The sequence below is a fragment of the Rhinoraja longicauda genome, chromosome 1 (assembly GCF_053455715.1).
Source record: "Rhinoraja longicauda isolate Sanriku21f chromosome 1, sRhiLon1.1, whole genome shotgun sequence".
NCBI classification, from domain to species: Eukaryota; Metazoa; Chordata; class Chondrichthyes; order Rajiformes; family Arhynchobatidae; genus Rhinoraja; species Rhinoraja longicauda.
Window position 1 is genome coordinate 101,171,365 of NC_135953.1, and position 27,703 is coordinate 101,199,067.

At 45.1% G+C, this 27,703-nt stretch overlaps 1 protein-coding gene across 5 annotated transcripts in view; it reads left to right on the top strand.

The window, feature by feature from the left end:
- The first annotated feature begins 868 nt into the window (after window positions 1-868).
- Window positions 869-27,703, top strand: part of fam13a (family with sequence similarity 13 member A) — a 239,821-nt gene continuing 212,986 nt past the window's right edge. The window contains exon 1 of one of the 5 annotated variants that reach the window (XM_078403365.1): window positions 869-1,040. In XM_078403365.1, coding sequence (XP_078259491.1) covers window positions 966-1,040 — 75 coding nt within the window. In that variant the 5' untranslated portion in view covers window positions 869-965. Of the gene's footprint in view, window positions 1,041-3,815; window positions 3,849-27,703 lie in introns of those variants that run through there. The other 4 variants (XM_078403356.1, XM_078403384.1, XM_078403392.1 and 1 more) reach the window with 4 other exon arrangements.

Genomic DNA, 27,703 nt, shown 5'->3' on the forward strand with positions numbered 1-27,703 from the left:
GCTCTTCATCGTACCTCAGTACAAGAGGATGGTCGGTACGCTGAATGATCCAGGGGCTCGCCTGGATCGGGTGCCACTCCATAAGACCTAGCGCATGGACCGGACTTTGGAAATGGCGCCAAATCTGGCGACTCGATAAGAATTTCACTGTGTTTCGCACACGTGAGGATAAAGCTCTGTTGAACAATTGAACTACTGAGGGTGGCACAATGGCGTAGCAGTAGAGTTGCTGCCTCACAGTGCAGAGACCCATGTTCGATCCTGACTACGGATGCTGTCTGGACGGAGTTTGTATGTTCTCCCTGTGACTGCGTTTCCATGCTGCATTTCTGAAGTGTAAAATCCATAACTATCCATGTACCTGTCCAAACGTCTTTTAAATGTTTTTATAGTACTTGCCCCTACTACCTCCTTTGTCAGCTCGTTCCATATACCCACCACCTTCAGTGTGAAGAAGTTGCATCTCAGATTCTTATTAAATCTTTTCCCCTCTCAAGCAATCACCCCCTACACTAGCACCATCCTACACACTAGGGACTATTTTACAATTTTACCGAAGCCAATTAACCTACGTCTTTGGAGTGTGCAAGGAAACCAGAGCGCCTGGAGAAAGCCCACGTGGTCACAGGGAGAATGTACAAACTCAGTACAGACAACATCCATAGTCAGGATCAAACCCGGGTCTCTGGCGCTGTGCGGCAGCAATACCATTGCGCCACCCACATGAGAATGACGCTTGTGGAAAGCAGCAGAAGCAAGGCGGCGTATCTTAATCATTTCTTCATCATTTCAGAGGCAAAAAGAAAATCAATTTCTTCCAGAGTTCTGCAGATATGCCACTGGCGACAGCAACTCTTCCGCACAGATAGTTACCCTAGTAACACTATTCCGGTTTGCAATGCGGAGAGCAGAAATTTGTGGAGCACCTCCCTGAAGACTGGAGCAACGTGATGTGAAGGGAAAGAATGAGAGCAGGAATACATAACCATAGACTGTGCCCTGCTACATCAGAGAAAGCAAGACACCGCATCAAACCAGAGGTAATATCTCTCTGACCTTCAAACCACCCCAGTGATGTTTGGATGAAGATAAACTAATGGTGGCTACCATATTTTAGTTTTTTTAGTTTAGTTTAGTTTATCGGCATATTTTAGCTTAGTTCAATTTCGGGATACAGTGCGAAAATTGGCCCTTTGGCCCACCGAGTCCACGCTGACTAGTAATCACCCTGTAAACTTGCACTATCCTACAAACCTGGGATAATTTTACAATTTTACTGAAGCCAATTAACCTACTAACCTGTAAGTCTTTGGAATGTGGGAGGAAACCGGAGCACCCGGAGAAAACCCACATGGTCGCGGGGACCATGACAAATTCCGTACAGACAGCACCCGGAGTCACGATCGCACCCAGGTCTCTGGCGCTGTAAGACCACTCGACCACTGCGCCACCATGCCAAGGTACAGTGAAAAGATATTTCTTGTTGCGAGCTATCTGGTCAGCAGAAAGACAATACATACACAATGGCCTGTTTCCTTTACCATTGTTACTTTTTTGCATATCTTTCATCCATTTGTTCTATATCTCTCTACATCATCGTCTACGGCACGGTGGCGCAGCGGTAGAGTTGCTGCCTTACAGCGAATGCAGCGCCCGAGACTCAGGTTCGATCCTGGCTACGGGCGCTGTCTGTACGGAGTTTGTACGTTCTCCCCGTGACCTGCTTGGGTTTTCTCCGAGATCTTCGGTTTCCTCCCACACTCCAAAGACGTGCAGGTATGTAGGTTAATTGACTGGGTAAAAATGTTTTTAAAAATTGTCCCTAGTGTGTGTAGGATAGTGTTAATGTGCGGGGATCGCTGGGCGGCGCGGACTCGGTGGGCCTAAGGGCCTGTTTCCGCACTGTATCTCTAAATCTAAAAAAAAAAAATCTACATCTCCCATTTCCCTTTCCCATGACTTTCAGCCTGAAGAAGGGTCTTGATCCGAAATGTCACCCATTCCTTCTCACCAGAGATGCTGCCTGTCCTGATTTCCCGCTGAGTTACTCCAGCATTTTGTGTCTTTACCTGATTACAACTATTTCCATGCTATATGACTCTATGACTAATTTTCCCAGAGCAAACTTTAACAACAATAAGACAAAGTGTTTTGCTTATGTGATGTTTATTGAAGGATAAATATAACTCAGGCCAGTAGGGAGAACTCCTCTTGTGAGGGCAGATGGAGCCTCGGTTTAAGGTTTTGTCCGAAACGCAACACGTTCAACAAGCCATCATTGCTTCAATGGTTGTGTTAAGCGCCTTGAATGCAAGCCAAGGTTCTGACTACGACTCAAAGCCACAAATCCCTAACTCCTCCTCAGGTGAGGATGGACCCAAGCCAAGAAAGCAATCTGGCAGGGCGATGCATCAGATCTGAGGCAGTGCAATGCAGAGTATAAAAATATTCAGCATACAGTGTAAAACGTGGAGGTTTTAGTCAAGAATGAGAGACAGTCATAGATACATACAGGGGGTCAATGCTGCCGGAGGTCACCGGAGTGCCGCTCCAGCACCTCTGTAAAAAATAAACCCAAAATAAGCAGCGGGGAATTTTAATTAGCACTTCAACACTGAATACATAGCTTCATAAACAATAGGTGCAGGAGTAGGCCATTCGGCCCTTCGAGCCAGCACCGCCATTCAATGTGATCATGGCTGATCATCCACAATCAGTACCCCGTTCCTACCTTCTCCCCAAATCCCTTGATTCCGCTAGCCAAAAGAGCTCTATCAAACTCTCTTTTAAATGCATCCAGTGAATCAGCCTCCACTGCCTTCTGTGGCAGAGAATTCCACAAATTCACAACTGGACTACCCCTTATTCTTAAACTGTGGCCCCTGGTTCTGTACTCCCCCACCATCGGGAACATGTTTCCTGCATCTAGCGTGTCCAATCCCTTAATAATGTTATATCTTTCTATAAGATCCTCTCTCTTTCTAAATTCCAGTGAATACAAGCCCAGTTGCTCCATGCTTTCGTCATATGACAGTCCCGCCATCCCGGGAATTAACCTCGTGAACCTACGCTGCACTCCCTCAATAGCAAGAATGTCCTTCCTCAAATTAGGAGAACAAATCTGCACACAATACTCCACATGTGGTCTCACCAGGGCCCTGTAAAACTGCAGAAGGACCTCTTTGCTCCTATACTGGAGTCAAGAGTGTTTTATTGTCATATGCCCTGATGTGTAAATGTGGTACTCTGTAAACAACATAATAAACAAAAAAAGTTCAGTATATACTATATATATAGAAAAAAAGTTAAGTATAAGTATATATATATTGTATATGCATATGACATATATACAAAAAGTTCAATTTAGTTTATTATCACGTGTACCGAGCGAGGTACAATGAAAAGCATTTGTTGCTTGCTAAGCAGTCAGCAGAAAAATCATACATGATTACAATCGATCCATTTACAGTGTATAGATACATGATAAGGGAATAACGTTTAGTGCAGGGTAAAGCCAGCAAAGTCTGATCAAGGATAGTCCAAGGGTCATCAAAGAGTTAGATAGTATATCTATATCTATATACTGACCTTTTTTTTGTATATAACTGACAAATATGTAACATGCAAACAAACAAACGATAATAGTACAAAGTCTAAAATAATGCACCCAAATCTATGTCATACAGGGATTATTTAGTTGTAAGGAAGAAGCTGTTCCTGATGTTACTGTTTTCAGGCTCCTATACCTTCTCCCCGATGGCAGGAGTGAAGTGAGAATGTGGCCAGGATGGTGTGGGTCTCTGATGATGCTGGCTGCCTTTATGAGGCAGCGACTCTTGCAGATAATGGTAAGAAGGAACCGTAAACGGTGATTTACCAAAGAAAGACACAAACTCCTGGAGTAACTCAGTAGGCCTTGGCGGCATCTCTAAAGAACATGGATCGGTGACGTTTCAGGTTGGAAGCCTTTATAAGAGGTTTTCGATAACTCGGTACAGTGGATGGAATGACCAACATCCTTGAGCCGCCAAGGCTTCATTCCATTTTTGTTGGTGAGCGGTCATGATAATAACTATCACGTTCTGTAGCAAATTCCCACAAATGCAATGAGCTGATGAATAAATAACCTGACTGTTTATTGCAATGTTGAATGGGAGATAAATATTGCCCAGATGTTCGGCATGTCCCCAACAACTCTCAACAACTTCTACAGATGCGCCGTAGAAAGCATTTTATCAGGATGCATCACAGTTTGGTTTGGGAACAGCTCCGTCCAAGACCGTGACAGATTGCAGCGAATTGTGGACCATGACACAGACCAACCTCCCTTCCATTGACCCCATCTACACCTCACCCTTAACAACGAGTCGTTCCTTGTCACTCCCTCTTCTCCCCTCTCCCATCAGGCAAAAGGTATAGAAGTGTGAGAATGTACACCTCCATATTCAGGCACAGTTTCATCCCAGCTGTTATCAGGCAAATGAACCATCCAATCGCAACTGGAAAGCAGTGCTAAACTACTATCTACCTCATTGGAGACACTCAGACTATCTTTGATCGGACTTTACCGGCTTTATCTTGCACTAAACGTTATTCCCTTATCATGTATCTGTATACTGTGAATGACTCGACTGTAATCATGTATTGCCTTTCCGCTGACTGATTAGCACGTTTTTCACTGTACCTCGGTGCACGTGACAAGAAATTAAAACAGAACTGAACTGAGATGTTTCCTCAGTTTAAAGTCATCCACCCAAAAAAAAAACAGATGGAACCTGGATATAATATTTGTGCCTGAAAGATGATACAACTGACAATGAAGCACTCTAACTGTATTGCACTAAATTCTCAGCCTAGATCTTTGTGTTTTTTAATTTAATTTATTATGGTCACACATACTGAGATACAGTGAAAAGCTTTTGTTTGTGTGCTATCCAATCAGAGAAAAGACTGTATTTGAACACAATCAAGCCATCCACAGTGCACAGATAAAGGATACAACATTCACTGCAAGATATTACATTGATGTCTGATTAAAGATAGATCAAAGGTCTCCAATGAAGTAGATGGGAGGTCAGGACCGCACTCTAGTTGATGAGAGGACCGTTCAGTTGCCTGATAACAGCTGGGAAGAAACTGTTCCTGAAACTGGAACGTTTTCAAACTTCAGTACCTCTTTCCTGATGAGGGGAGAAGAGGGTGACTTGATTATCGACACAAAACATCACCCATTCCTTCTCTCCAGAGATGCTGCCTGTCCCGCTGAGTTACTCTAGCATTTTGTGACTATCTTCGGTGTAAACCAGCATCTGCAGTTCATTCCTACACAGCAGGCAGAGCTGCTGCCACACAGAGCCAGAGGCTTGGGTTCGATCCTAACCTCTGTGTCAAATTTGCATGTTCTCCCTGTGACTGCGTGGGTATACTCCTGTCTCCTCACATATCCCGAGATATTCGGGCTTTTAAATTAATTGACCTCCGTAAATTGCCCCTAGTATGTGGGGGGTCGATGAGAAAGTGGATGAACTTAGAACATGTGTAAATGGATGATCGATGGTCAGCGTGGACTCAGTGGGCTGATGGGCTTCTTTCCAAACCGTATCTCTAAAATAAACTGAAGAAGGGTCCCGACCCGAAACATCATCTATCCATGTTCTCCAGAGATGATTCCTGACCCATTGAGTTACCCCAGCACATTGTGCCCTTTTTAAAAAACTGAACTAAACATATATACGCAGGGCTCAATAATAACTTTGCATTTACCAAGTGGCTCGATGAATATTTGCGGCACTTGCCTCATTTTGCACATGTTCCTCAAATTATATTTTAAATTATTTAAATTAATATATTCAATTATATTAAAATTAATTATTGTACAAATTGCTATAATTGACCAAACGATAAACTTTGGACTTCAGCCAAGTTGCATGGAAGAGACTACAGAGGATGCAAGGAACAAAGTAAGGGAACAGAAGGGAAACAACAGCAAGTCATTGTTAATCCTATTATACAACAGAGCAAATCTCTACCAAATTAAATACTCCCTATAGTTATGTTATTTTTATCTTGTTGGTAAATTTATGGGGGTCTATTAAAAAAATTAGAGAAATGTATTATTTGTTAGCCGATGAACGAAGCGTATGAAGCATCCTGCCTAAAATATCTTCACCGTAATTCCTTCAATCAGTTCAGTTTAGTTTATTGTCACGTTTACCGAGGTACAGTGAAAAGCTTTTGCATGCTAACCAGTCAGCAGAAAGTCAATACATAATTACAATCGATCCATTTGCAATGTGTTGATCCATGATAAGGGAATAATGCTTAATGCAAGGTAAAGCCAGCAAAGTCCGATCAAGGATAGTCCAAGGGTCACTAAAGAGGTAGATAGTAGTTCAGGGCTGCTCTCTCTTCCATAAGCCTGCGTTATTAATAGTGGTGTCAGAATTTGCTGCAGTTTTTGTGTTGCAAAGACTCAATTACCCAAACAATGCCCCCCCCAGCTAGCCTCCTGAAGTGGGTTAGCATTGTGTTTTTGAGTATACAAGAACAAAGCCTTCCATCACGGTAGGGTGCATATTTACTGAAACAGTCTTAAGCAAAGGGAAGTAACTGTAATAAGCTCCTGAAACTGTGTTTCAAGCTGTGCTTCCGAGTAAAATGGCTGTTCAGAAAATCTCAGTCAGGTTGGCCAGCTGAGCTTTAAAAATAACAACATGAGATGTGGACCTGACACTGTCAGGCTGTAGCCCAGAGAACAATGGTTTGAAAGGACCTATTTGCGCTGTTAAGAATTCCTACAGTAAATCATTCCCGAACTTGCACCCGTTTTTGTGCTTGTTAGTCCCAGCTTTATTCAGTTTTGGAATTGTACTCAGCGGGAAAAGGGGATTTCCCGAACAAAAAGGGAAATGCAACAAGTGTCGGGTCACGGGAATTGCCAAATGATGAAAGACTAGGCTTCCCACCCACCCTGATGATTGCATCACACATTAACCACAGCAGTTAATATCTCATTGCTGTCATTGATTAGGAAGGGTTTCAGGGATTATAGGGAGATGGCAGGAGAATGGGGTTGAGAGGAAAAGATAGATCAGCCATAGTTGAATGGCGGAGTAGACTTGATGGGTCAAATGAGCTCATTCAGCTCATTCTGAACTGATGAGCTTATCAACTAGAGGAACAGCACCTCATATTCCGGGGATAGATGATGTTTCAGGTCGGGACCCTTCTCAACACCTCTCCTTCCCCATTCCTTTTTTTAACCCCTCTCCTCCCTCTGGCCCACCGAGATGCACCCTTATTTCTCCATTATCCATTCCCTCGGTCCCCTTCCATTTATATTCTTTCCTCTGGCTTCACATTTTGTGCCTCTTCTATCCTTATCTCATTACCTCAAACATTTTGTCTTTTCATCTCTGGCCTTTGGCCAACCATCTGCCCATCAGCCCCACCTCTCTTCCAGATTTCTCCCCTCCCCCCCCCATTCCCCCCCCCCCCCCCCCCCCCCACCTCCCACTTCCACCTCCACAATCACTTAGATGAAGGGTCCCGACACAACAGCATCCACTTATCCATTTTCTCCAGAGATGCTGCCTGGCCTACTGAGTTACTCCAGCATTTTGTGTCCTTTTTTGTAAAACATCTGCAGTTCCTTGTTTCTATCTCAGATTCTGCTTTGCTAGTTTATACTCTAACATTGAATTCTCCAGTTTTAAGTAGCACCCCTCTTTCCCCTCACTTCATTCTCTGTGACAAAACAGCGAGAGCAAAATAAAGTAGGTTTAGTTTCCAGTTTCCTCCCACATACCTAAGATGTGCAGGTTTGTAAATTAATTGGTATCTGTTAAAAAAAACAGTACTAATATGTAGGGAGTGGACAAGAAGATGAGGTAATGTAGAACTAGTATGAATGCATGATAGATGGCCGGCGTGGACTGGGTGAGTCGAAAGGCTTGTTTCCATGCGGTATCTCAAAAGACTAAATGTTAAAAAAATGCCCAGCAGATCAAGTCATGCAGGTGGAGAAAGATAAAGTGGGCCAATGTTTATTTTAGTTTAGTGTCACTTGTACCAAGGCACAGTGAAAAGCTTTGGTTGCATGCTAAACATTCAGCAGAAAGAGTATATATGATAACAATTGAGTTGTCCACATTGTACAGATACATGATGAAGGGAATAAAGTGAATAACGTTTAGTGCAAGGTAAAGTCCAGTAAAGTCAGATCAGCATCAGCTTGCTGTTATCAGGCAATTGAACATTCCAACCAACAACTAGAGAGCCGTCCTGAGCAATTTTAGTTTAGTTTATTGTCACGTGTACCGAAGTACAGTGAAAAGTTTTGGTCTCCAAATTTGAGGAAGGATATTCTTGCCATTGAGGGCGTGCAGCGTACGTTTACTCGGTTAATTCCCAGAATGGCGGGACTGTCATATGTTGAAAGACTGGAGTGACTAGGTTTGTATACACTGGAATTTAGAAGGATGAGAGGGGATCTTATCGAAACGTATAAGATTATTAAGGGGTTGGACATGTTAGAGGCAGGAAACATGTTCCCAATGTTGGGGGGGTCCAGAACCAGGGGCCACAGTTTAAGAATAAGTGGTAGGCCATTTAGAACAGAGATGAGGAAAAACTTTTTTAGTCAGAGAGTTGTGAATCTGTGGAATTCTCTGCCTCAGAGGGCAGTGGAGGCCAATTCTCTGAATACATTCAAGAGAGAGCTAGATAGAGCTCTTAAGGATAGCGGAGTCAGGGGGTATGGGGAGAAGGCAGGAACGGGGTACTGATTGAGAATGATCAGCCATGATCACATTGAATGGCGGTGCTGGCTCGAAGGGCCGAATGGCCTACTCCAGCACCTATTGTCTATTGTCTATTGTAAAATCTTTTGTTGCGTGCTAACCAGTCAGCGGAAAAAATAAACAATGTTTAGTGCAAGATAAAGTCCAGTAAAGTCCGATTAAAGATAGACTGAGGGTCTTCTATAAGGTAGATCGTAGGTCAGGACTGCTCTGTAGTTGTTGATAGAATGGTTCAGATGCCTGGTAACAGCTGGGAAGAAACTGTCCCTGAATCTGGAGGTGTGTGTTTTCACACTTTTTATCCCTTTTGCCTGATAGGAGAGGGGAGAAGAGGGAGTGGCTGGGGTGCGACTCGTCCTGCAGGGAGTGGCTGAGAAGGTGGGATCATGTAGAATAGTATGAATGGGTGTTTGATGGTCAGCATGGAGCACCCGTTCCAATGCTGTGTCTCTAAAAACTAAAGGTAAATCCCTAAAAACTATCGGTCATGCAGGTGGAGAAGGATATTGTGGGCTAATGTTATGAATGGGTGTCTTCCAGAAGAATGGAAATAAATGAGACTTGGTCAAGGGATCTGTCAATGTGGTAGAGGGAAGATCACCATTCAGGAAGAAGGAAGACTCCACAGAAGCAAACTTGTGGACCGTTTCATCATTGGAACAGATATGCTGAGATGGAGCACCTATGGAGAATGGAATAGGCCCACAACAGTGAGCGGGATGGGAGGAAGTATCATCAAAATAGCTGGGGTTGGGGGTAAGAAATGTGGGCTTGTAAGGATTTACTTTCATTTGTCCCTGAATGCCTGAAGGGAACTCACATCCAAAACTCAGTGGTATGTTAAATTCCCCACGTTTCTTTGATTGAAACATACAGCATGGAAACAGGCATGTAAAACAGGCCCTTCGGCCCAGAATGGAAACAGGCCCTTCGGCCCACTGAGCCCATTGTGACCATTGATCATCCATTCGCTTTGGTTCTATGTCATCCCACTTATGCATCCACTCCCAACATTAGTGGCAATTTGCAGAGGCCAATTGACCTCCTTAGGAGGTTTGGATGTCCTTAGGATATGGAAGGCAACCAGAGCACGTGGTCACAGGGAGAACATGCAAACTCCACACATATCAGCATAGGATTGAATCTGGGGCTCTGGCGCTGTGAGGCAGCGGCCCTACCACCTGTGGCACCGTGCTGCCTTGTTCTCAATGGCTTTCTGGTCTCAGTGACTTTCACTTGAATTCAGTCATCTCCAGCGGGGAATATTGGGAAGCATTTTAATGAAGTAAAACAGTTTCATATCTCAGAAGTAATGGCTGCTAGAAGAAATGAACACTGTGCATGCAATAGTTAGAGTTTAGATGTGTCGAAAGGAACTGCAGACGCAGGGAAGGGTCCCAACCTAAAATGTCACCCATTCTTTTTCTCCAGAGATGCTGCCTGATTTGCTGAGTTACTCCAGCACTCTGTATCTATCTTCAGTTAGAGTTTAGAGTTTAGTTTATTATTTTCACGCTTACCGAGGTACAGTGAAAAGCTTATTTTTTAACTTGAAGTAACAGTTTTGCATTAAGATTATGACTAGTAACTTGCTTTTGTTTTAGGAATTAGTATAATCACTTGTATATATATATTTTTGCGATAAATAACTGTTAAGTATTAGCTCGTCTTTTGCTTTAGTCACTCCATGATGTATAATATCTCAGCAAGGTCTGACTAGGTGCTCTGTTGCTCTCGTGATATACGAAAGATCCAGTGGATAAAGCTTGGAGCTAAAACTACCTACTGTTACTTGTCCAGGATCATTATCAGTAATTAAGCAAGATAGAGGTGATATTGTCCAAGGCCATGGGGAAATAGGAGGCGGTTACGACTCTAATCTCAAACACAGATGTCAAAATAAGAAAAATAAACCTCCAGTAAAAAATACACCTCCAGTATTACAGCCGTGGAATGTGCCGTAGTTTGTTGTGCTCGAGCTGGAATTTTTGCAGGGGTTTCGTTGCCTGGGGACTGGCAGGATCCTAGAATAAGCAGCATTAGAGCCAAAACCTGCCATCAAGTTGGCGTCCCAGTTGAACACACCAGTCTCCTCTGGCGTTTTGCCAGGAGGTTGGGTTGGATAAAGTTCCTGCTGGATTTCCTAGGCTAAACAATTATTTCATGATTAGGTTCTGTGAAATGCTCCATTGTTCTTTGGATGTTGAAGTTCCTTCGCAAGCACAAACTGTAGTTGTTGTTGACTGCAAAGGACATTTTAGTCAATGTAATTCATTTATATTCATATGTTCTTTGTGGTACACCACTAGATATATAATTTTTGGGTTGGGGAACACCGGAGGAACAACACCTCATATTCTGCTTGGGTAGCATACAACCCAAAGGTATACACATTGAATTCTCCAATTTTAGGTAACCCCACCCTCCCCTTCCCCTTTTGCCCCCGCAATCCCTTTCTCCCCTCCCTCTCTCTCTCTCCTGTGCCCCACCTGGACTGCCACCTGTTTCTCCCCCTCTCCCTCCCCACCAAACTACATTCCTTCCTTTGGCTCCACAATTCGCAACTCTTCAATCCTTTTGTCTCACATCTTTTTTTCATCGCTGGCATTTGTCCAACTATCTGCCTATCAAAAACATTCCGTGCCTGTGTCCACCCATTACCTGTCACGCTTTCTCCTGCCCCCTCCTCTTTTCTAGTCCCCCCCCCCCCCCCACCTACAAGGGTTCCGACCCTAAACATCATCTATCCATGTTCTTCAGAGATGCTGCCCGACCCACAGAGTTACTCCAGCATTTTGCGTCCTTGTTTTTGTAAACCAGCATCTGCAGCTCCTTGTTTCTCTATAATTTGGGGTCATGCTTCCAAGTGATTAGGAAATTATGGAACCATCTGGAAACTTTTGCAAGTACGTGAAGAATGTAACTTGCAGGGACATGAACCGGCGGCAGATGCTATGGGTATAATGGTTAAATTATCAGGTGAGTAGTTCCGATACTTGGATTAAAAATCCAGAGTTCTCAGTTCAATTCCCGCCACAGTAGCTGTGAAAATTAAATTCAGCTAATAATTTGGAAATGCAACATCTCTTTGTATATGACCACAAAGCATTTGATTATTGTAAACATCCACAGTGTGCAGATACAGCATAAAGGGAATAACATGAATAACGTTTAGTGCAAGATAACGTCCAATATCTCAATGGGAAGGTGTGTGTTTTCACACTTCTGTTCCTCTTGCCTAATGGAAGAGGGGAGAAGAGGGAGAGACTGAGGTGCGACTTGTCCTTGATTACGCTGGTGTCCTTGCGAGGCAGTATGAGGTGTAAATGGAGTCAGTTGGTTTGTGTCATGATCTGGACTGCATCCACAATTCTCTGCAATTTCTTACAATCTTGGATGACCGCAATTTCTTGCTGTCTTGAGTTGCTTCTAAACAACGCTTTGATGCATCCCAATAAAATGCTATGTATGGCATATCTCTGGAAATTAGTGAGGGTTGTTAGGAAATGTCGAACTTCCTAGTCCAATGATCCTAAAGGGTTGTAGTGTTAACTTATATTAGTATCTTATATCTTCGAGTGGTATCTTATCTGAAAGTGGTTTCAAGAGTTAGTTTTAGCTCTTAGGGCTAAAGAAATCAAGGGATATGGGGAAAAGCAGGAATGGGGGACTGATTTTAGATGATCAGCCACGATCATATTGAATGGCGTTGCTGGCTCATTTGCTGAATGGCCTACTCCTGCACCTATTTTCTGTTTCTATGTTTCTATCTCTTCAACTATCTTGCTGATCATCTTGGTGAACATGGGCAGGATGGGCCAAATGGCCTGTTTCCATGCCTTTTGAGTGTATTTCAGGATGAATAAAACTGCATCTGCACCCAGTGAACAAACATGTAAACTCTACCGACATCTGGTGGTGAGTAGTCTTCTCCTTGACCCAACACACCATGAAAACATTGTAAACATTGATTGCCATCTTAGAAATGTACAGCATGGAACAGGTCCTCTGGCCCACTGAATCCACATAGACCATCAACCACACTGATCTGATCCAAATTTATTCTCTTCATGTTGTCATCGATTCAATTCCATCACTCACCTGCACTCAAGGGGCAATTTACAGAGGGCCAATTAACGTGCAAACACGCATGTCTTTGGGATGAAGGAGGAAATTCAAACCCATGACGACCAAGATGTCCCATCTACGCTCGTCCCACCTGCCCGCGTTTGTCCCATATCCTTCTAAACCATTCCTGTCCACGTACATGGCCTAATATCTTTTAAATGTTGTTATCGTACCTGCCTCATCTACCTCCTCTGGCAGCTCATTCCATATACTTACCACCCTCTGTGTGAAAAAAATGTCCTTCAGGTTCATATTAAATATTTTCGCTCTCATCTTGAAACTATATCCTCTGGTTCTTGATTCCCCTTCTCTGGGTAATAGACTCCATGTATTTACCCATTCTATTCCCCTCATGATCTATTCCACCGGTATAAGATCACTCCTCATCTTATAGGATGAAAAGTCCTCGCCCGCTCAACCTCTCCCTATTATTCAGGGCCTCGAGCTCTGACGACATCCTCGTAAAGCTTCTCTGCACCTTTTCCAGCTTAACGACATTCTTCCTATAGCGCAAAAAGTTTCAAGTTGTGTGTATTCCTTGCTATGTTTGATACATGTTCAGAGGCAACATTTGAAAATGTCCTGCAAATCATTACCTGTAACGTACCAAAGACATATAGGTATGTAAGTTAATTGGTTGGGCAAATGTAAAAAAAAATTAAAAATTGTCCCTAGTGTGTGTAGGATAGTGTTAGTGTGCGGGGATCGCTGTGCGGCGCGGACCCGGTGGGCCGAAGGGCCTGTTTCCGCGCTGTATCTCTAAATCTAAAAAAAAATCTAAATCTCAAGTATAAATTGTGAAAACATTCTTCAATATTTTAAACGGACTCCAGAAAGAATTGCAGCTTTGGTACATTTATGCTGATATGTGCAAATCTCCCAAATCCTATACTGACGTAGTTAAATACAATTTGTCACACATGTTTCCTAAGCAACAGTTCTTATTGGGCTTCTGAATCTATCAGTAAATTTATTCAAAGTTCTTCTGGTCTCTAAGGAACACCAATTAATATTAGTGAAACAATTTACGGGACATTTGTCTGAAAGCTGATTGTTGAATCCTGTTGTGTACAATTTGTCTTTTATATTTGATTACAAGAAAAGAGACTTTCCTTCATTCACAGTAAATTATAAATTGTGCTACATTGCCGTCAGATCATTTATTATTCATGGTTTGAATATAATTGAATATTTATATCAAAATATCCATTGCTGAACTCCACAAGTGAACAAAATGTCACATGGTTGCTAATTCTGGGAAACTTGCACTAATGTACAATGTCTTCCACTTCTACAGTAGGTCCCAAAGTTTAGTTTAGTTTACAGCGCGGAAACAGGCTCTTCGGCCCACTGAGTCTGTGCCGACCAGCGATCCCCGTACATTAACACTATTCTACACACACTAGGGACAATTTACAATTATATCAAGCCAATTAGCCTACAAACCTGTACGTCTTTGGAGTGTGGGAAGAAACACGAGCTCCCCCGGAGAAAACCCACACGGTCACGGGGAGAAAGTACAAACTCTGGACAGACATCAGCCGTTATCAGGATCGAACCCAGGTTTCAGGCGCTGTAAGGCAGCAACTCTGTGCTGCCACAGTGCTATGCAATCAATTAATTATTTCTGAGGTGTAGCTTAAAACATCACACACTTCCTCCAGCAAATGCAGTTGATATGACCAATGAATTTCCCTGCTTAGCCAGCAAGCAGGAATGATACCCAGTTTAAAATTAATGGGTTTATAAGAAAAGTCAACTTTGATGGCAAATTGAATGCCGGAACTGCAATGTGCTTGCAAATTTAATCAAGTTACGTACTAGAAAATGGGAATATAAAAGCATAGCAAAAGCTGGTGCAGCAGGTAAAGCTGCTGCCTCATAGCATGAGAGTCACGGCTTTGATACTGACTACGAGTGCTGTCTGTGTGCAGTTTGCACATTCTCCCTTTGACCGCATGGGGTTTCCTCCAGATTCCTTCCACATCCCAAAGACGTGCAGGTTTGTAGATTAATTAACAACTGTAAATTGCCCCTAGTGTATAGGGAATGGATGAGAATTCCAGAACAAGGGGCCACAGTTTAAGAATAAGGGGTAGGCCATTTAGAACTGAGATGAGGATAATCTTTTTCAGTCAGAGGGTTGTAAATCTGTGGAATTCACTGCCTCAGAAGGCAGTGGAGGCCAATTCTCTGAATGCATTCAAGAGAGAGCTAGATAGAGCTCTTAAGGATAGCGGAGTCAGGGGGTATGGGGAGAAGGCAGGAACGGGGTACTGATTGAGAATGATCAGCCATGATCACATTGAATGGCGGTGCTGGCTCGAAGGGCCGAATGGCCTCTTCCAGCACCTATTGTCTATTTTCTATTGTATATTGTCTAATGTGGGATTACATAGAACTAGTGTGTATTGTTGATCGATGGTCAGTGTGGACCCCTGTTTCAATGCGGTGGGGTTTTTCTTTAAGAAGCAGGAGCCACAAGCCTTTTCAATAAGATTTCAGCTGAAAATCAGCGTAGCTGCAGATGCAGGGAATCTGAAACAAAATTAGAAATGCTGACGCTAAAATACTGCAGATGCTGGAATCTTGAGCAAAACACAAAGTGCTGGTGGAACTCAGAGGCCAGTATTTGGAGAGGGAAGTGACAGAGTGATGCAACGTTGGGACTACTCTTCGCAAAATGCCGGCTGTACCAAGCAGGTCAGGCAGCAACTGTTGAAGGAGAAATAAAGTTAACCGAGTCAAATATACCTTGTCAGAACTGGAAAAGAGAAAATAAAGTAAGTTTGGAGTTGCAGAGAAGAGGGGAGGTGGGGGGGGGATGGATAGGTTATCAGGAATATCTGTCATATTTTTAGGCCACGGTTGCTATGGGCAAGAGTTCTCAATGAGGAAACTGTAGTGCGACAAATAAGTGTCATGATTTGCAGTCCAGGCTGTGCTAATGATTATAGCTGGTTCTTACTTCATCCACGTGCCCAGGCAAACTCCACTTCATAGAGTCATGCAACATAGAAAAAGGCTCTTCAGCCCAACTTGTCCACGCCGACCAAAAAGCCCCGTCTACACTAGTCTGACCTTTCCCTATAGTTCAGGCCCCCGAGGCCTGGCAACATCCTCATCAATGTCCTCTGAACCCTTTCCAGCTTGACGACATCTTTCCTATAACATGGTGCCCAGAACTGAACACAATACTCTTAATGCGACCTCAGCAATGTCTTATTCAGAACTGCAACTTCTGAACTCATTTTGTTTATAGATTCAACGATTAATTTGTTAAAAGTCTCTTCCCAGAGGTAAAAAGACACCATGGACAGGTATATGGATAGGAAAGATTTAGATGGATATGGACCAAATGCAGGCAGGTGGGACTAGTGTACATGGGGCATCTTGGTTGGCATGGGCAAGTTAGGTGGAAAGACGTGTTCACATGCTGTATGACTCTACGACACAACTTGTGTGCAAAAAAACCTTACATTGCATTGACACCATTTTTGTCAGACGGTCGCAGCATAGAAAAAAAGGCCCTTCGGTCCAAGTCGTCCATGTTGACCAAGATGTATACCTGAACTATCCCCGTTTGCCTTCATTTGACTTCTATCCCTCTAAATCTTTCCCATCCACATACCTGTCCAAATGCCCTTTAAACGTTGTTATAGTACCTGCCTCAACTACCTCATTCCACATACCAACTACTTTCTGTGTGAAACTTTGTTCAGGAGCAAAGTAACGCCATCAACTCTACTCCGACATTCATTCATGGGTGTTCTATCTTTCCTTGTCAACCTCATTCTCCTGCCTTCACCCCATAACTTGTATCCATGAACATTAACCTGTATCCAAAAAAAAATCACCCTTGAATATACCCAACAATCGAGTATCTATGAATTTCTGGAGCAATTTCCAAAAGTTGGCAAACCTTTGTGTGAAGAACTTTCTTCTTGTCACGGCGCTAAATGGTAAGACTAACCCTATAAGAGAAAGTTTGCAGGAATGCCGGTGAAAGGAACCAATGGCATCATGCTGGGCCGGGCCAGGCCACCCCAAACCTCATTGATCCAATGCCGCCAGGACACCAGACATTAAAGTGAGGAAATAAGAAATCGGCTCAAGATCATAATTTTCATAAACTTGACACTTGGAAGTTGCAATATGACACTGGAACATGGCGACTCTTTGCCTACTGCCCCAGAAGTGGATCTACTTACAATTAGTTTCATTCTTTCACTTGTTTATGATTGTACTCATGTATAATATGCTTTAGATTTAGATTTAGAGATACAGTGCAGAAACAGGCCCTTCGGCCCACCGGGTCCACGCCGCCCAGCGATCCCCGCACACTAACACTATCCTACACCAACTAGGGACAATTTTTACATTTGCCCAGCCAATTAACCTACATATCTGTACGTCTTTGGAGTGTGGGAGGAAACCGAAGATCTCGGAGAAAACCCACGCAGGTCACGGGGAGAACGTACAAACTCCGTACAGACGGCGCCCGTAGTCAGGATCGAACCTGAGTCTCCGGCGCTGCATTCGCTGTAAGGCAGCAACTCTACCGCTGCGCCACCGTGCCGCATTAGTTTACTTTAGTTCAGAGATACTGCGCGGAAACAGGCCCTTCGGCCCACAAAGTCCGTGGTGACCAATGATCCCCGTACACTAGCACTATCCTACACATTAGGGGCAATTTACAATTTTATCGGAGCCAATTAACTTTCAAAACTGTACGTCTTTGGAGTGTGGGAGGAAACTTGAGCACCCAGAGAAAATCCGCATGGTCACAGGGAGAAACCCAGATTCGATCCTGGTTTCGGGTACTGTCTGTACAGTGTTTGTACTTTCTCCCAGTGACCATGTGAGTTTTCTCCAGGATCCCCATTTTCCTCTCACACTCCCTTGACATAAAATTGTAAATTGTCCCCAATGTGTAGGATAGTGCTAGTGTGCAGGGATCGCTGGTCAGCAAAGACTGGGCGGGCCGAAGAGCCTGTTTCTCTAAACTAAACTCAGCGGGTCAGGCAACATCTCTGGAGAACATAAATAGATGACCTCTCTTCGGTCTGAAGAAGAGTCTCGATTAGGGTTTTCAACTGTCCTGTATTAGCCGGGACATCCTGTTTTTTGGCTAAATTGGTTTGTCCCATACGGGACCGCCCGTATCCCATATTAGGCCCGGGGGGCACTGTAGGCCTGGACGCTGTAGGCCCAGAGGCAGTAGGTCCCGACAGTTTAGATCCTGACACTCTAGGTTCCCGACATTTTAGCTCCGGACAGTCTAGGTCCGGAGGCCCGGGCGCCTCCTAACGAAGGTTGTGTAGCAACCCGCCTCCCGGCCCAATTGTTGGCGCGGGAGCATGTGGCCGCTAGCTGGGTGAGGTATTGTGGGGCGCGGGGCGGTGACATCACCTTGTCCCATATTTGGGAGTGAGATAGTTGGCACCCCTAGTCCCGATACCAAAAAGTCACCTATCCAAGTTGGACAGGTACATGGATAGGACAGGTTTGGAGGGATATAGACCAAGTGCAGGCAGGTGGGACGAGTGAGGCTGGGACATGTTGTGTAGGAAAAAAATGCAGATGCTGGTACAAATCGAAGGTATCACAAAATGCTGGAGTAACTCAGCGGGCCAGGCAGCATCTCAGGAGAGAAGGAATGGGTGACGTTTCAGGTCGAGACCCTTCTTCAGACTGATGTCAGGGGAGGGGGCAGGACAAAGAAAGGATGTAGTTAGAGACAGGAAGACAGTGGGAGAACTGGGAAGGGGGAGGGGAAAGAGAGGGACAGAGGAGCTATCTAAAGTTAGAGAAATCAATGTTCATACCGCTGGGGTGTAAGCTGCCCAAGCGAAATATGAAGTGCTGTTCCTCCAATTTGCATTGGGCCTCACTATGACATTGGAGGAGGCCCATAACAGAAAGGTCAGATTGGAAGTGGGAGGGGGAGTTGAAGTGCTGAGCCACCGGGAGATCAGGTTGGTTAAGGCAGACTGAGCGAAGGTGTTGAGCGAAACGATCGCCGAGCCTGCGTTTGGTCTCGCCGATGTAGTGAAGTTAACATCTGGAACAGCGGATCCAATAGATGAGGTTGGAGGAGGTGCAGGTGAACCTCTGCCTCACCTGGAAAGACTGTTCGGGTCCTTGGATGAAGTCGAGTGGGGAGGTAAAGGGACAGGTGTTGCATCTCCTGCGGTTGCAGGGGAAAGTACCTGTGGAGGGGGTGGTTTGGGTGGGAAGGGACGAGTGGTCCAGGGAGTTACGGAGGGAACAGTCTCTGCGGAAAGCAGAGAGAGGAGGAGATGGAAAGATGTAGCCAGTAGTGGGATCCCGTTGGAATGACGGAAATGTTGGAGGATAATTTGTTGTATACGCTGGCTGATGGGGTGGAAGGTGAGGACAAAGGGGACTCTATCCTTGTTACGAATGGGGAGAGGGGGAGCAAGAGCGGAGCTGCGGGATAGAGAGGAGGCCCTAGTGAGAGCCTCATCTATAATTGAAGAGGGGAAGCCCCATTTCCTAAAGAATGAGGACATCTCTAATGCCCTGGTGTGAAACACCTCATCCTGGGCGCAGATGCGTCATAGACGGAGGAATTGGGAGTAGCGGATAGACTTTTTACAGGAGACAGGGTGGGAAGAAGTGTAGTCCAGATAGCTGTGGGAGTCAGTAGGTTGGTCATGTTGTTCAGTGTTGGTCAGTGTGGGAAAGTTGGGCCGAAGAGCCTGTTTCCACACTGTATCACATGACTCTATGACTCTATGTTCTCCAGAGATGCTGCCTGACCCTCCGAGTTACTCCAGCACTTTATGTATTTTTGTTTGTAAACCAGTTCCTTGTTTCTACCTTTCTCAGTATAGATCGGCTGCCCCCGTTGTCAAAAGCGCGTCTTCCTTTCCAAAACATTCAGGAAACCAGGATGCTGGTTTGTTCAGAGTCAGATTCAGAAACCAGGATGCTGAGTTGTTCAGAGTCTGATTCAGAAACCAGGATGCTGGTTTGTGCAGAGTCAGATTCAGAAACCAGGATGCTGGTTTGTTCAGAGTCAGATTCAGAAACCTGGATGCTGGTTTGTGCAGAGTCTGATTCAGAAACCAAGATGCTGGTTTGTTCAGAGTCAGATTCAGAAACCAGGATGCTGGTTTGTTCAGAGTCAGATTCAGAAACCTGGATGCTGGTTTGTTCAGAGTCTGATTCAGAAACCAGGATGCTGGTTTGTTCAGAGTCAGATTCAGAAACCAGGATGCTGGTTTGTTCAGAGTCAGATTCAGAAACCTGGATGCTGGTTTGTGCAGAGTCTGATTCAGAAACCAAGATGCTGGTTTGTTCAGAGTCAGATTCAGAAACCAGGATGCTGGTTTGTTCAGAGTCAGATTCAGAAACCTGGATGCTGGTTTGTTCAGAGTCTGATTCAGAAACCAGGATGCTGGTTTGTTCAGAGTCAGATTCAGAAACCAGGATGCTGAGTTGTTCAGAGTCTGATTCAGAAACCAGGATGCTGGTTTGTGCAGAGTCAGATTCAGAAACCAAGATGCTGGTTTGTGCAGAGTCAGATTCAGAAACCAGGATGCTGGTTTGTTCAGAGTCAGATTCAGAAACCTGGATGCTGGTTTGTGCAGAGTCTGATTCAGAAACCAAGATGCTGGTTTGTTCAGAGTCTGATTCAGAAACCAGGATGCTGGTTTGTTCAGAGTCAGATTCAGAAACCAAGATGCTTAGTTGTTCAGAGTCAGATTCAGAAACCAGGATGCTGGTTTGTGCAGTCTGATTCAGAAACCAGGATGCTGGTTTGTTCAGAGTCTGATTCAGAAACCAGGATGCTGGTTTGTTCAGAGTCAGATTCAGAAACCAGGATGCTGGTTTGTGCAGTCTGATTCAGAAACCAGGATGCTGAGTTGTTCAGAGTCTGGGCTGCCTTGCTGCGGTATAACTGCAGTCCCGAGCACTGAGCCAGGTGGCGTCTCTACCACCTTTTCCCCGTCCCTCCCCCTTGATCTTCATCTGAACTTGCAGCGTTCCCCGACTCGCCCTGGCGTTTCCCCTCGGCGTTACACGCTGCTCCGCTGGGAGATTCCTGCTCTCCTTTGCGGCTTCCTAATTGACGGTGAAGAGGAAGAACGAAGGGTGGGAAAAATGCATGCATTTACCTTTTGCTGGAAGAAGCGAGAGGCCGAGGAGTTCTGCAGACAGCCCAGCAGCGGCGGAATTTAGCATTTGGAAATCTGGAAATAGCACTAGGGAGAAATGAAGCGCTGGAAAAATTCACAAACCTGCAGTAACTATGGAATGATGTCTGTCATACTGATGCATTCAAACTGAATTGTAACTCGGGATGGAAATACATCCCTCTCTTCTGCAATCTTGTTGAACCAGTGGACTGTATCAACATTTTAACATCTTTGTTTTTGCATTTGATGCATTTAAGTCTTTTTTCGTGCATTTAATGCCGACCGATGTGGAACATAAATGGATTTCTCTTTCATAGAAATTGCCCAGGTAGGATTGACCAAAAGTCTTCGTTTCATGGAGTCATATGGCGTGGAAACAGGCCCTTCGGCCCAACTTGCCCACACCGACCACCATGTCCCATCTACACTAGTCCCACATGCCTGCGTTTGGCCAAAATATATCCCTCTAAATCTGTCCTATCCATGTACCCATCTAATTGTTTCTTAAACGTTGTGATAGTACCTGCCTCAACTACCTCCTCTGGCAGCTCGTTCCATACACTTACCACCCTTTATGTGTAAAAGTTATCCCTTAGGTTTCTATTAAATCTACCCCTCCCCCCCATATCACCTTAAACCTATGTCGTCTGGTTCTCGATTCCCCTACTTTGGGCAAGAGACTCTGCGTGTTCACCCGATCTATCCCTCTCATGATTTTATACACCTCTATAAGATCACCCCTCATCCTCCTGTGCTCCAGGGAATGAAGCCCTAGCTTGCTCAACCTCTCCTGAAACTCAGACCCTCATGTCCTGGCAACATCCTCATAAATCTTCTCTGTAGCCTTTCGAGCTTGACAACTTCTTTCCCACAACATGGTACCCAGAACTGGACACGAGACTCTAATGTGGCCCCAGCAACGCCTTATATAACTGCAACATGACTTCACACTGGCCCCATCCCCGAACTCTACCTCCGCTACATCGACGAATGCATTGGTGCTACCTCTTGCACCCATGCAGAACTCACTGACTTTATACACTTCACCTCCAATTTCCATCCTGCCCTTAAATATACCTGGACTATCTCTGACATCTCCCTCCCGTTTCTGGACCTCACCATCTCCATCACAGGAGACAGACTAGTGACGGACATTTACTACAAGCCCACCGACTCGCACAGCTATCTGGACTACACTTCCTCCCACCCGGTCCCCTGCAAAAAGTCTATCCCCTACTCCCAATTCCTCCGTCTACGCCGCATCTGCGCCCGGGATGAGTTGTTTCAGACTAGGGCTTCCGAGATGTCCTCGTTCTTCAGAAAACGGGGCTTCCCCTCCTCCATTATAGATGAGGCTCTCACTAGGGTCTCTTCTACATCCCGCAGCTCCGCTCTTGCTCCTCCTCCCCCCACTCGCAACAAGGACAGGATCCCCCTCGTTTTCACCTTCCACCCCACCAGCCAGCGGATCCAACATATCATATCACCATATCATATACATACAGCCGGAAACAGGCCTTTTCGGCCCTCCAAGTCCGTGCCGCCCAGTGATCCCCGTACATTAACATTATCCTACACCCACTAGGGACAATTTTTACATTTACCCAGCCAATTAACCTACATACCTGTACGTCTTTGGAGTGTGGGAGGAAACCGAAGATCTCGGAGTAAACCCACGCAGGTCACGGGGAGAAGGTACAAACTCCTTACAGTGCAGCACCCGTAGTCAGGATCGAACCTGAGTCTCCGGCGCTGCATTCGCTGTAAAGCAGCAATTCTACCGCTGCGTTACCGTGCCGCCCACATCCACCAACATTTCCGTCACCTACAACGGGACCCCACCACTGGCCATATCTTCCCATCCCCTCCCCTCTCTGCGTTCCGCAGAGAACGTTCCCTCCGTAACTCCCTGGTCCACTCGTCCCTTCCTACACAAACCACCCCAACCCCGGGCACTTTCCCTTGCAACCGCACGAGATGCAACACCTGTCCCTTTACCTCCCCCCTCAATTCCATCAAAGGACCCAAACAGTCTTTCCAGGTGAGACAGAGGTTCACCTGCACCTCCTCCAACCTCATCTATTGCATCCGCTGCTCTAGATGTCAACTTATTTATATCGGCGAAACCAAGTGCAGGCTCGGCGATCGCTTCGCTGAACACCTGCGCTCGGTCCGCATTAACGCAACTGATCTCCCGGTGGCCCAGCACTTTAACTCCCCCTCCCATTCCCAGTCTGACCTCTCTGTCATGGGCCTCCTCCAGTGCCATAGTGAGGCCCGCCGGAAATTGGAGGAGCAGCACCTCATATTTCGCCTGGGCAGTTTGCAGCCCGGTGGTATGAACGTCGACTTCTCCAACTTCAGATAGCTCCTCTGTCCCTCCCTTCCCCTCCTCCTTCCCAGATCTCCCTCTATCTTCCTGTCTCCACCTATATCCTTCCTTTGTCCCACCCCCGACATCAGTCTGAAGAAGGGTCTCGACTCGAAACGTCACCCATTCCTTCTCTCCCGAGATGCTGCCTGACCTGCTGAGTTACTCCAGCATTTTGTGAATAACATGACTTCCCAACTTCTCTACTCATTTTGTTTATAGATTCAACCAGGAGTCTGTTAAAAGGCTCTTCCCAGCAGTAAGCAGCAGCAGCAGCAGCACCAAGCTGTGTTGCTTGGGAAGTATTGTGTGGGGATAGTAAGGAGTAAGACCTGTGTGATCTCCCGGACAAATTTCGATCGCCTAGCTTGGGGTCGGAGAGGAATTTCCCGGATTTTTTTTCCCCAAATTGGCCTGGGTTTTTTATCCGGTTTTTCGCCTCTCCCAGGAGATCACTCAGATCTTTGGGGTGGGCGGTTGGAGCAGCGGCCGGGCGGTAGGTTTAGTAACCGAGCACGGGGCTTTGTTTGGGGAGTATGAGTGCCAGGGCAGTTTTTTGTTCTGGGTGTCGGATGTGGGGAATCTGGGAGTCTGATAGTCTTCCAGACATCCACATCTGCGCCAGGTGCGACGAGATGGGGCTCCTAAGGGACCGTATTAGGAACCTGGAGCGGCAGATTGATGACCTCCGTCTGATCAGGGAGAGTGAGGAGGTTATAGATAGGAGTTACAGAGAGGTGGTCACTCCTAGACCACGGGAGGTAGACAAGTGGGTCACTGTTAGGGGGAGCAAGGAGCAGAGGCAGGGACTAGGGAGTACCCCGGTGGCTGTACCCCTTGGAAATAAGTACTCCTGTTTAAGTACTGTTGGGGGGACAGCCTACCTGGGGGCAGCGACGGTGCCCGGGCCTCTGGCAAGGAGTCCGGCCCTGTTGCTCAGAAGGGTAGGGAAAGGAAGAGGAGAGCGATAGTAATAGGGGACTCTATAGTGAGGGGGTCAGATAGGCGTTTCTGTGGACGCAGTCGGGAGACCCCGATGGTGGTTTGCCTCCCTGGTGCCGGTGTCCGGGATGTGTCTGAGCGTGTCCAGGATATCCTGAAAGGGGAGGGAGAGGAGCCAGAGGTCGTGGTACATATAGGTACCAACAATATAGGTAGGATAAGGGAAGAGGTCCTGAAAGGAGAATTTAGGGGACTAGGAAGAGAGTTAAAAAAAAGGACTTCCAAAGCAATAATCTCAGGCTTACTGCCTGTGCCACGCGATAGTGAGAATAGGAATGGAGTGAGGTGGAGGATAAATACGTGGCTGAGGAACTGGTGCAGGGAGCAGGGTTTCAAGTTTCTGGATCATTGGGACCTCTTCTGGGGGAAGTATGACCTGTACAAAAAAGACGGGTTGCATCTGAACCCGAGGGGAACCAATATCCTGGCGGGGAGATTTGCTAAAATAATTGCGGAGACTTTAAACTAGTACGGTTGGGGGGAGGGACTCAAACACAGATAGCTAACAGGCAGTGTGTGAGGCAGGAGGCAGAAAAGGGAAACACTCAGACCCAATATGTAGGAGAGAAAGAAGGGAAAAGAAATAAACTGAGAATAAGAAATGATGGGTCCCTTAAATGTATATATTTTAATGCTAGGAGCATTGTAAGAAAGGTGGATGAGCTTAGAGCCTGGATTGACATCTGGAAGTATGATGTTGTGGTGATCAGTGAAACATGGTTGCAGGAGGCAATGAAATATTCCAGGATTTCATTGTTTCAGATGTGATAGAATCGGAAGGGCAAGAGGTGGGGGTGTTGCATTGCTTGTCAGGGAGGATATCACAGCAGTGCTTTGGCAGGACAGACTAGAAGGCTCGATTAGGGAGGCTGTTTGGGTGGAACTCAGAAATGAGAAAGGTTTAGCAACACTTATAGGGGTGTATTATAGACCGCCAAATAGGGAACGAGAATTGGAAGAGCAAATATGTAAGGAGATAGCAGATATTTGTAGTAAGCACAGAGTAGTGATTGTGGGTGATTTCAATTTTCCGTATATAGACTGGGAATCACATTCTGTTAAAGGGCTGGATGGTTTGGAGTTTGTAAAATGTGTGCAGGATAGTTTTTTGCAGCAATAGGTAGAGGTGCCTACCAGAGAAGGGGCAGTGTTGGACCTCCTGTTAGGAAATGAGATGGGTCAGGTGACGGAGGTATGTGTTGAGGAGCACTTTGGGTCTAGTGATCACAATGCCATTAGTTTCAATATCATTATGGAGAAGGTCAAATCTGGACCAAGGGTTGAGATTTTGGATTGGAGAAAGGCTAATTTTGAGGAGATGAGAAAGGATTTAAAAGGAGTGAAATGGAAATTTTTGTTTTATGAAAAGGATATAATAGAGAAATGGAGGATATTTAAAGGTGAAATTTTGAGAGTACAGAGTCTTTATGTCCCTGTTCGGTGGAAAGGAAAGAATAATAATTTGAAAGAGCCGTGGTTTTCCAGGGAAATTGGACACTTGGTTCGGAAAAAGAGGGAGATATACAATAAATATAAGCGGCAGGGAGTAAATGAGGTTCTTGAGGAATATAAAGAATGTAAAAGGAATCTTAAGAAGGAAATTAGAAAAGCAAAAAAAAGATATGAGGCTGCTTTGGCAAGTAATGTAAAAGTAAACCCCAAGGGGTTCTACAGATATGTCAATAGCAAAAGGATAGTGAGGGATAAAATTGGTCCATTAGAGAGTCAGAGTGGACAGCTATGTGCTGAGCCGGAAGAAATGGGGGAGATATTAAACAATTTCTTTTCTTCGGTATTTACCGAGGAGAAGGATATTGAATTATGTGAGGTAAGCGAAACAAGTAGAGTAGTGGTGGAAATTAGGAGGATTAAAGAAGAGGAGGTACGGACACTTTTGAAAAATATAAAAGTGGATAAGTCTCCAGGTCCTGATAGGATATTCCCTAGGACATTGAGGGAAATTAGTGCAGAAATAGCAGGGGCTATGACGGAAATATTTCAAACGTCATTAGAAACGGGGATGGTGCCGGAAGATTGGCGCATTGCGCATGTTGTGCCTTTGTTTAAAAAAGGTTCTAAAAGTAAACCTAGCAATTATAGACCTATTAGTTTGACGTCTGTGGTGGGAAAATTAATGGAAAAGATACTTAGGGACAATATATATAATTATTTGGATAATCAAGGCCTGATTAGAAACAGTCAACATGGATTTGTGCCTGGAAGGTCATGTTTGACTAATCTTCTTGAATTTTTTGAAGAGGTTACCAGGGAAATTGATAAGGGCAAGGCTGTGGATGTTGTCTATATGAACTTCAGTAAGGCATTTGACAAGGTTCCACATGGAAGGTTGATTAGGAAGGTTAAATCGTTGGGTATTAATAGTGAGGTTGCAAGATGGATTCAACAATGGCTGAATGGGAGATACCAGAGGGTAATGGTTGACAATTGTATGTCAGGTTGGAGGCCAGTGTCTAGTGGAGTACCCCAAGGATCTGTGTTGGGTCCACTGTTGTTTGTCATTTACATTAATGATCTGGATGATGGTGTGGCAAATTGGATTAGTAAATATGCAGATGATACTAAGATAGGTGGTGTAGTTGATAGTGAGGTAGATTTTCAAAGTCTACAGAGAGACTTGGGCCTTTTGGAAGGGTGGGCTGAAAGATGGCAGATGGAGTTTAATGCTGATAAGTGTGAGGTGCTGCATTTTGGTAGGACAAATCAAAATAGGACGTACAGGGTAAATGGTAGGGAATTGAGGAATGCAGTGGAACAGAGGGATCTGGGAATAACTGTGCATTGTTCCCTGAAGGTGGAATCTCATGTGGATAGGGTGGTGAAGAAGGCGTTTGGTATGCTTGCCTTTATAAATCAGAGCATCGAGTATAGAAGTTGGGATGTTATGTTAAAATTGTACAGGGCATTGGTGAGGCCGAATCTGGAGTATGGTGTGCAGTTCTGGTCGCCAAATTATAGGAAGGATGTCGACAAAATGGAGAGGGTACAGAGGAGATTTACTAGAATGTTGCCTGTGTTTCAGCACTTAGGCTACAGAGAGAGGTTGAACAGGTTGGGTCTTTATTCTTTGGAGCGTAGAAGGTTGAGGGGGGACTTGATAGAGGTTTTAAAAATTTTGAGAGGGACGGACAGAGTTGACGTGGGTAGGCTTTTCCCTTTGAGAGTGGGGAAGATTCCAACAAGGGGACATAGCTTCAGAATTGAGGGACAAAGGT